A 9,879-nucleotide genomic window follows, 5' to 3' on the forward strand; every position below is an offset into this window, starting at 1 on the left:
CCTGTATTAATGGCATCTGTTTGAACTCGTTATCAGTATAAAAGACACCTGTCCACAACCTCAAACAGTCCAACTCCAAACTCCACCATGGCCAAGACCAAAGAGCTGTCAAAGGACACCAGAAACAAAATTGTAGACCTGCACCAGGCTGGGAAGACTGAATCTGCGATAGGTAAGCAGCTTGGTGTGAAGAAATCAACTGTGGGAGCAATTATTAGAAAATGGAAGACATACAAGACCACTGATAATCTCCTCGATCTGGGGCTCCACGCAAGATCTCACCCCGTGGGGTCAAAATGATCACAAGAACTGTGAGCAAAAATCCCAGAACCACACGGGGGGACCTAGTGAATGACCTGCAGAGAGCTGGGACCAAAGTAACAAAGGCCTTAAATCCTGCAGTGCCAGACGTGTCCCCTGCTTAAGCCAGTACATGTCCGGCCCGTCTGAAGTTTGCTAGAGAGCATTTGGATGATCCAGAAGAGGATTGGGAGAATGTCATATGGTCAGATGAAACCAAAATATAACTTTTTGGTAAAAACTCAACTTGTCGTGTTTGGAGGAGAAAGAATGCTGAGTTGCATCCAAAGAACACCATACCTACTGTGAAGCATGGGGGTGGAAACATCATGCTTTGGGGCTGTTTTTCTGCAAAGGGACCAGGACGACTGATCCGTGTAAACGAAAGAATGAATGGGGCCATGTATCGTGAGATTTTGAGTGAAAACCTCCTTCCATCAGCAAGGGCATTGAAGATGAAACGTGGCTGGGTCTTTCAGCATGACAATGATCCCAAACACACCGCCTGGGCAACGAAGGAGTGGCTTCGTGAGAAGCATTTCAAGGTCCTGGAGTGGCCTAGCCAGTCTCCAGATCTCAACCCCATCGAAAATCTTTGGAGGGAGTTGAAAGTCCGTGTTGCCCAGCGACAGCCCCAAAACATTACTGCTCTAGAGGAGATCTGCATGGAGGAATGGGCCAAAATACCAGCAACAGTGTGTGAAAACCTTGTGAAGACTTACAGAAAACGTTTGACCTCTGTCATTGCCAGCAAAGGGTATATAACAAAGTATTGAGATGAAATTTTGTTATTGACCAAATACTTATTTTCCACCATAATTTGCAAATAAATTCTTTAAAAATCCTACAATGTGATTTTCTGAATTTTATTTTTTTTCTCATTTTGTCTCATAGTTGAGGTATACCTATGATGAAAATTACAGGCCTCTCTCATCTTTTTAAGTGGGAGAACTTGCACAATTGGTGGCTGACTAAATACGTTTTTGCCCCACTGTATATTATGTGAACAAAAACTTTTATTTTGAATGTGATTAATCGTTTGGCAGCACTAGTTATAATGAATGTTTATAACATGACAAATTTCAGTAAGATCATGCAATTTTTTTTTTTACATTTTTTTTTTTGTTTGCCAATATTGGTCCCAATTGATAATTCTCATTCTGTCATTTCCAAATTTCATATTTTCTTTTGTCTTGTCTTTCTACCTGTATTTTAAGCATATTGACGTCCGTTCGACGGTATCCATTCATTATAAATTAAATAAGATGATATAAGAAACTATTCTTTCTTTCATAAATGCTCTAAACTAATTAAACTAATACTAACTTTTTTATTAATCAATATCAAATGTAAATACAATACAACATAACATCAAGAAATATAACAAAGGACACAGATAAGAGCCGGGGGCGGGGGCAATTATAATCTAAATAAAGTGATACAAAAATAATTAAAAAAATAAAACAGATAACAGAAAATCAAGTAAGCAAATGAATAAATAAATACAAAGTAATAATTTTACAGGGGAATTCTGAAAAAGGCACAGCAAGTTGGTGTTTTCCTCGCCTTAGTATTTTCTCATAATGAGCGCGTTTCAAAATATTGTTGCACTAAAACTATTTAGTCACGTGTTTACAACAAGACTCGCTCAAACCACGCCCACCAGTCGCAAAAGCGGAAGTGCTCTCTCGGAGTGGGAGGGGCTGGCGACTGGCGTGGCGTCACGTCCGCGTGAGAGCGATACGCAGGAGAGTACGCGCAGTGAGTGAGTGCGAACGCGAGAGGATGGAGGCCGCAGAGCAGCAGCGGAGCTCGAGTGACGGCGCGGCCGCCAGAGGAGCAGGAGTTCCGGGCAGCGGAGGCGGAGCAGGGTCGGGGGGAGGCGCGGAAGGCGAGCGGGACAGAGATCGAGCCACCTTCGAGTGCAACATCTGCCTGGACACCGCGCGAGACGCGGTCATCAGCCTCTGCGGACATCTGTTCTGGTACAACCTATCGATTATCGATCGCCTCCAGTATCATAACTGTATGAGTCAGTGCAGGAAGAGCATTAAAACACACACAGCGTGACAGTGATAAAATGACTGACAGTTTGACACGAGACAGACCCTTTGCCACAGTAACCAAGGCTAGTTTCACCGGTTCTTTGTTATTTACTCACGTTAAACTGCAGCAATACTAGCACAACATTTCAGAGAAATCACAATGATTGATTGACAGCTTGACATGTTGACAGGGAAGAATCTGTCTCATTTTTCAACTTTTAATTCACCATCATAACACCATAGTTACTTAAGTTATTGTTTCTAGAGTAAAAATGAGACTTTTATGTCCAAGTACTAAAAAATACACCATATAAAAGGTGATAATATCATAATGTTCTTATGGTATTATTGTACCATGGTATTACTGAACTAAGGTTCCGCCATAGTACTTTTTGTAAGGACATTACTTCAGTTATTGTTACTATAGTAACTTAAATATTCTCTGAATATTCTGAACAAGCCCCTGCGTTAATTCTCAATGATATTACAGTGTTGTGTTACATTGCATCATCGAAGTATTTCTTTGTTTGGGTGTGGTGTAGCATTTTGGTGTAAATGCTGGTTACCATAGTAAATGTTTGTTGGGACAGTTTGAGATGATTGACATGAGACTGAGTGTTTTGTTGTGCTGTTTTAGGACATTTTATTAAACTTTTAGTCAACATTTGCATATGCGTTTAATATTTTGTATTATATTTGATACATCAGACTTTTATGGCTCATGTAGTATGAAAGAGTGAGAATATGGAGAAACAAATACCTCAGAGGCCCAAACTGAGCAAAAATATGTGATTTGATTTGATGCTGATATTTATATGACAAAAAAGTGAGAAGTATTAATATCTTGTAATGTATAACAGTATAGCAGATACTTACATAAAATGCATATAAACATCAGTTTTCACTCTATATCTCCAATAAAATTTCGTAGTAAGATGATATTTAAATGCTTAGTTTGATGATCAAACCATATAATACAATGATGATTGAGAGATGAACAAATAAATATTCCCCAAAAGCCTGATGATCATATTTGAACATGTTTTTTCTAATAAATGATATATGGATAATGGTAAGTCGCTTCAGTCCAGTAAGTGTTCATCTTCAAATATTATGAACAAAAAATAAGAGTTATTGCATTTACTGAAGATTTGACAGCAAAAAGGCACGTGAAACACAAGCTGAATGTGGACGTTTGTACAATTACGCTAAACGTTCTTTTACTCTCTAAAAAGTCTAAACTATCAATCAGATGAAGCAGACTGCGTGCAACAGGTTTGTCAGCAAAGTTTTGATAATTTTTATGATTTACAGGCATTGTGCTACTGTATTTATCAGCAGTTTTAGAATCAGACGGATAGAAATCAGAATGATCTGCTGAGACGTGTCCCAAACAAGTGTAAAATTCACCGTATGTGTCTGATGAGGTAATTCAATTAAAGCAGGTTGTTTTCTGCGAAACGGTTACAGCAGAGAGTGTGTTTTGTGTAGTATCTGTGCCGTTAGTGTGAGATTATGGGGTTAATGAGAGATTAGACTACTGAAGGATTGAGGCCGTAATGGAGGAGTAAGAATAGATGCACACGTGATGCTGAGCGCGCGTGTGTGTGTGTGTGTGTGTGTGTGTGTGTGTGTGTGTGTGTGTGTGGGTGTGTGTGTGTGGGTGTGTGGGTGTGTGTGAGTAATCGTGAGCCTTCAATCATGTCAAACGTTTGTTTGTTTTGTAGATGTGTAAATGTTTTGGAGTGTGTTTGTGATTGTGTGCATGACAAACATCTGTTAGATATTTAGTATTTGGACAGCAAACCCATCAGGATCAGCTGCACAACTGCTTCCTGTCTTATCTTATATAATATCAGTTAATAATTAATTATGTTTTATACACTTAAATAAGCTGACATGACCTGTACACCTAACAGTAAAGTTTTGAACTTTTACTCTGAGGTATGGAGTGAATCTCAATAAAAAATGTTCTATTTCACCTCAAAATCAACATCATTACAATGAGAAATGGCATATAAAAAAATATTTTTTGAACCAGAAAATTATTTTAATGAATAATTGCTTAGGAAGAAGATATTTAAATGCTTTAGTTTTATGATCAAAGCTCTGTTTTAAAACATATAGGCCTAATGCAATGCAATACAATGATGACTGAGAGATGAACAAATAAACGTTCATCAGAGGCCTGATGATCATATTTTGATATTCACATTTGAACATAATTCTTCAATAAAAATGTCTGATGGGAAAAATTATGAAGTAAACCTAAGTTGCTGAAATGACATCAATGTTTTTTAGTTTTTTTTTTACCTGAAAATGATTTCAGTGAACCATCAGTGAAAGTATTTTCATGATGATTACAAATATTTATCCCATAAATTATTAACTACAATGAGTTATATTTCTATTATCTTTCATTAATGTGATAATATATCAGTATTTTTGGCTTTACAGCAAATACTGGAATGAGGGAAATGTTTAATTAATTAATTGCAATGGAAAAATATCACAGTGAATGAAGTCATAATATATCTAAAAAAATCTTTAATGATTTTCTTAATGTATCTTGTTTAATTTAAAAACAGAAATGATTTGTTTATTTAGCTAATTTTTACCCCTCTTTCTCTTTTTCCTGATTCGTCTGCTCCTCGTGTAGTTGGCCATGTCTTCATCAGGTCAGTATCTGAGTGTCTAATATCATAAATTAAATTATTTTATAGCTGTTCGTGCACAGTGGAATTACATGCTTACATGTAAAATCAGATATTAAATGATTGTAATGTACAGTAGAAAGCTGGAGAACTCTAATACTTTTATAGTCAGTGAAAGCAATAAGGTATAAAAAATGAGCAAGGCTGCTTTAAATTGATCAAAAGTAACATAAAGACATTTAAAATGTTTGAAAAGTTATTTTGAACTATATTATATCAAATTTATCACAGTTTCCAAAATATGAAGCAGCACAACTGTTTTCAAAATTAATAATAATCAGAATTTTTTCTTGAGCAGCAAATCAGCATATTAGTATGATTTCTGAAGGATCATGTGACACTGAAGACTGGAGTAATGATGCTGAAAATTCAGCTTTGATCACAACAATAAATTACATTTTAACATGTATTCACATAGTAAACAGTTTTTCATATTGCAATAATATTTCCATATTTTTTCAATTTTTGATTAAATAAATGCAGCCTTGGTGAGTGTGAGAGAAAACATGGAGCTATCTGTTGCTGTCCCGTGTGTTTCAGTGGCTGGAGACGCGTCCCAGCAGACAGCAGTGTCCCGTGTGTAAAGCAGGAATCAGTCGAGATAAAGTCATTCCTCTGTACGGCCGCGGCAGCACCAGCCAGGAAGACCCCAGGTACTGCTGTCACACACACTATACGAGATTAGAGGTTATTTTACTTTATTTAGCACGTCAATCCATATTTGATATTTGTGTAAAAGTATTTTGGCTCTCTAATAAAATGACAGCTCAAGTAATGGTTTAATTTGTCACACTGTAAATGGAAGGTCAGGTCAAGTGCATTGCGTTAGGGCTCTCTCACAGTGCGTCATTATTTCTCTGGAAACAAAAAATGTACATACTGCAAAAATAACATCATTGTGGAGTTTGTATTATAAAAATAATAATTTAAAATATCAATAAAAACTACAATAGTATATAATACTATAATAACACTAGTACGCACAATTTGGCCAACATTTTGCGATTATATCTTAGTTTGTGATTGTCTATATGGCTGTATATTATTATTATTATTCAATAAAAATATGAAAAAATAAATATAGCCATTGGAATATTTTACTGTAAAATATGACATTAGGTATTTAAGAAAAATAAATAAATGACTATACTAGTCTTTATGGTTGTCATGGTTACTTTACTTAGTTTTCAAATGTTACACAATCAAACTTTTTTGATAGAAAGCTGCAAGGAGAAGCGAAGACTCAAAATTGTATCTTCGGCCTGATGGTTTTACTCATTTTAAAATGATGAGAAATGTCTAATATGCGTCTGCGTGTTGATACAGATTGAAAACACCGCCACGACCTCAGGGTCAAAGGACAGAACCAGAGAGCAGAGGAGTGAGTGTCTGTCCTTATAAACAACACTTCATCTGCTGCATCATTATGCTGCGCTTATGAATGTATAATATTCATCATATCTGTCTGCAGGCGTTTCAGGGCTTTGGTGACACAGGGTTTCACATGTCGTTTGGAATCGGGGCTTTTCCGTTTGGTTTTTTCACCACAGTCTTTAACACCAATGACCCTTTTCACAGACGAGGTCAGTGCTGCTGTTTGTCTTTATGAGACGCTCACTATTCATATTTCATTATTCAAATGCTCAAGGGTTAAGATCATGTCAGGTCTTATGAATGTTTGTTTTTAAAGCCGTGACTTGATCTCATCAGATCCTCATTATGGAGGCGATCATCAAGCCGATGGCAACCCCAACAACGGCAACAACTGGCAGGACTCGCTCTTCCTCTTCCTGGCCATCATCTTCTTCTTCTGGATGCTGAGCGTGTGACGCCTGCGATTGAAGCGACAGTATCGTGTGCTTTCAGAAGATCGGCTGTCTGTGTCTCATATACACACACACACACTCACACACACACATCAGTGTTGAGAGAGACAGTATTAATGATCAAACACTACAGGAGCTCATGAAGCAGCTCGCAAAACACAGCATATTTCACCTCAAAATCAACACAAACGCAATGAGAAATTATTGCACATAAAGGTTTCTTTTTTGACCCTGAAACTATTTTCAATGAACCTGCATTCTAAACTTATTTTCAGGATGATTAAACACATTTAATCTCAAAATCTCAACTCTTAACTAATTGTCATAAAAAGAATGTCACAATGCAATGAATGCATACAGTCTTAATAGTTATAAAAATAGCCATCAAGTTAAGAAATGCTATGAGAAATTGCTTTAAATGTTCATTGTTTGAAACTGAAACTTCTTTCTGGAATTATTTTCATGACATTTAAACCTATTTATTCCCAAAATTCTCATTTCTATAAGTTGAGATGTTCTTATTACTGTAATAACATAATTTGTTTTTGTATTACAGTAATAGTAGTTGTGAGGAGAAAATGTTTAAGTGTTTAAGTCAGGGTAAAAATATCACCATGTATTAATAATGTATTTTCTTTCTTGTGATTTTTGGGGTGAAATATTACCCACACACGTTTCATGAGATTCACCGTATTTTATGCTCACAAATTTCTGTGGCATGCCAAAGAATTTCTGAAATGAGAGACCGATGAAGACAGATGTGATTTATGTAGGATTTGTTTGATTACTCCTGAAAGTGATCGGAGGCCGCGTCACTGCATTTGGACGATGTTCACTGCACATAATGAGGGACGATCCTTAACTTAAAACACAATTAAAGGAATTAAAACACAATTATGTAATAAAAGGGTGAATCTCATGAATCATTTAAAGAAATGTCCAGGTCATATTTCATCCCAAGATCAAAAGAAAAAAATCTTAAGCTTATGCTTATTTTAGGACCTTTGCAATTTTAAAGCACAATATTTATATATATATATATATATACACACACACTCACGCACATATACGTGTATGTATGCGTGTGTGTATGTATGTTTGTATATATATCTGAAGATGTGAAAATCTAATTAGAAGGCATATATGTATACATCTCATTGCTATGATGCAAAAATATGAGTGTTATTTTCATAGCAATGAGAATTTTTGATGATGACGATAATATATAATTGTTATTAAAATGTAAAAAAATTGCAAAGGTCGTGAAATGGGCTTACTTTTAGCATATGCTATTTGATATTTATTGTACTGCCTTTTAGTTGTGCTGAAATGAAAGAAATCATATTGTGAAAATGACTATGACAAATGTGGCATTTGGAAATTTCAGAAAGATTACAGAAATAAGAGTTTAAGAGTTAAAAATGTTAATTGTCCTAAAAATGTCACAATGCTGAGAAAAAAAAAGCAGTTCATTTCTTTTGTTTTTGGTTTGGAGTGAAATATATGCTGAATATGCTTTTGTGAGATCCACCGTTTATTTACAATGTTTTCTGTGAGATTTAGTTTAAAGAATCGTCATAAGCTAACGGTGATCAGACGCTGAGGCGAGTCCTGGTTTAGACGTTCAGATCAGGACGAGCTTAAGTTAGGTCTGTTCAGGAAGTGTTTCCACAACAGTTTTATCTGCTGTGTGTTTGTTGTGTAAAGCAGACACGCCGTACGTCACAACTTATTAATCGCCTGATTCACACACATCCAGTTAATGAGAAAAGACAAATTTATTATGCATTCAGTAAAGGTCATATTGTTGTCACGTCCTGAAAGATTATAGAGAAGAACGGTAGGCCAATTAAAAAAAGTGAGTTTAATTTTCATACACCCTTCAGAGTTCTCAGAGGAGCAAGTGTTGGTGTGTATGTGGGTGTGTATATATGTGTATATATGGATATTGTACATGATGTTTTTAAGCGTCTCTCTCTGTCATTGGCTGTGACGTTTGATTGACAGCCGGGAGGTGATGGTTTGTAATCCCGTCGGTTTTAACTGTTTGTCAATGTAACAAACATCCTGTGAACAAGAACATTTCTGTTGATTTCCTCTCACTGTAAAGTGATTGGCTGGTTTGGACCTACTGTGACCACGCCCACTTGTATAATGTCACAGCACTGGTCGTGTTGATTGACAGCTGCTGGGCATAAAGTGGGCGGGGTTTATGCTCAGATTTCAATGACTTTGGGTGACTTTAGTTGAAAATGCTTTTGTTTGTCACTTTCCTTTTTGCATATCGCTGGTTAATTATGTTTGTAACACGTCTTCTTTTGCCATAAAAAGTCTTTTGGTAGCTAAATTGCATATAATTATTGTGCATATGGGGCAGAAACTAAAGTGGGTGTGGCCTGTTCTCTGGCACTTGAGAAATAAACATTTAATACAATCAGTGTGATGTTTGCATTTTATATGTGTGTGTTTGTGTATGTATATATATATATACATAGCTGAGATGTCGCACTGTTGTGTGTAATTTGCTGAAAATAGCACTAATACGTCTGATATCACCAGATGTATTGTACTGAAGCTGAAGTCAGAGTGAGGTCATGTTATACGTCTGCTTTTATATAGAGTGCAAGTTATATTATAACAGCAGCCTTAAGCGATTATGATCTGGGTTTAACAGTTGGGTGATTTAATGACCACTGAAACCGGTTCTGCTGGTTTGGAGTTGCAGGAAGCGTTTAGGACAAAACCAAGATATAATGTATATTTAAGGAAATTTATTTTATTACACAATCACTGTCTGTTTCTAAACAAAACTACTAAATAAAAATGTTTAGCACCGTTTTATTTGATTTAATGATGCCATCATCAGACTTGGTTATAATATTATTTTTTTTGTTTTTATTTTTCTGTTGACATTTGATTTTAAGTCTATCATTTCCAGTCATTGTATTCCAGACTTTTATTATTATTATTATTCGATTTTCCACTGCCTGTTTC

General features: G+C 35.9%; 1 protein-coding gene across 2 annotated transcripts; it reads left to right on the plus strand.

Moving 5' to 3' along the window:
- Window positions 1–1,981: 1,981 nt before the first annotated feature.
- Window positions 1,982–9,319, plus strand: rnf5 (ring finger protein 5). 2 transcript variants are annotated; one of them, XM_058753277.1, is made up of 6 exons: window positions 1,984–2,285; window positions 5,005–5,023; window positions 5,600–5,712; window positions 6,386–6,440; window positions 6,531–6,642; window positions 6,770–9,319. In XM_058753277.1, exons 1-6 carry the CDS (start codon window positions 2,086–2,088, stop codon window positions 6,886–6,888), a joined length of 618 nt encoding a protein of 205 aa, XP_058609260.1. In that variant the 5' UTR covers window positions 1,984–2,085; the 3' UTR covers window positions 6,889–9,319. The 2 variants fall into 2 exon arrangements, with proteins under 2 accessions (XP_058609261.1, XP_058609260.1); XM_058753278.1 differs by lacking the exon at window positions 6,386–6,440 and having other exon boundaries at window positions 1,982–2,285.
- Window positions 9,320–9,879: the final 560 nt, after the last annotated feature.

Source organism: Onychostoma macrolepis, chromosome 19, assembly GCF_012432095.1.
Source record: "Onychostoma macrolepis isolate SWU-2019 chromosome 19, ASM1243209v1, whole genome shotgun sequence".
In the NCBI taxonomy this organism is placed as follows: Eukaryota; Metazoa; Chordata; class Actinopteri; order Cypriniformes; family Cyprinidae; genus Onychostoma; species Onychostoma macrolepis.

Excerpts from the sequence above, each read along its gene's own strand:
- rnf5 (XM_058753277.1), top strand. The coding sequence starts at position 2,086 with ATGGAGGCCGCAGAGCAGCAGCGGAGCTCGAGTGACGGCGCGGCCGCC. Across the intron at positions 5,713-6,385 it reads ACCAGCCAGGAAGACCCCAG|ATTGAAAACACCGCCACGAC; the intron begins GTACTGCTGTCA and ends GTGTTGATACAG. Across the intron at positions 6,643-6,769 it reads TGACCCTTTTCACAGACGAG|ATCCTCATTATGGAGGCGAT; the intron begins GTCAGTGCTGCT and ends TGATCTCATCAG.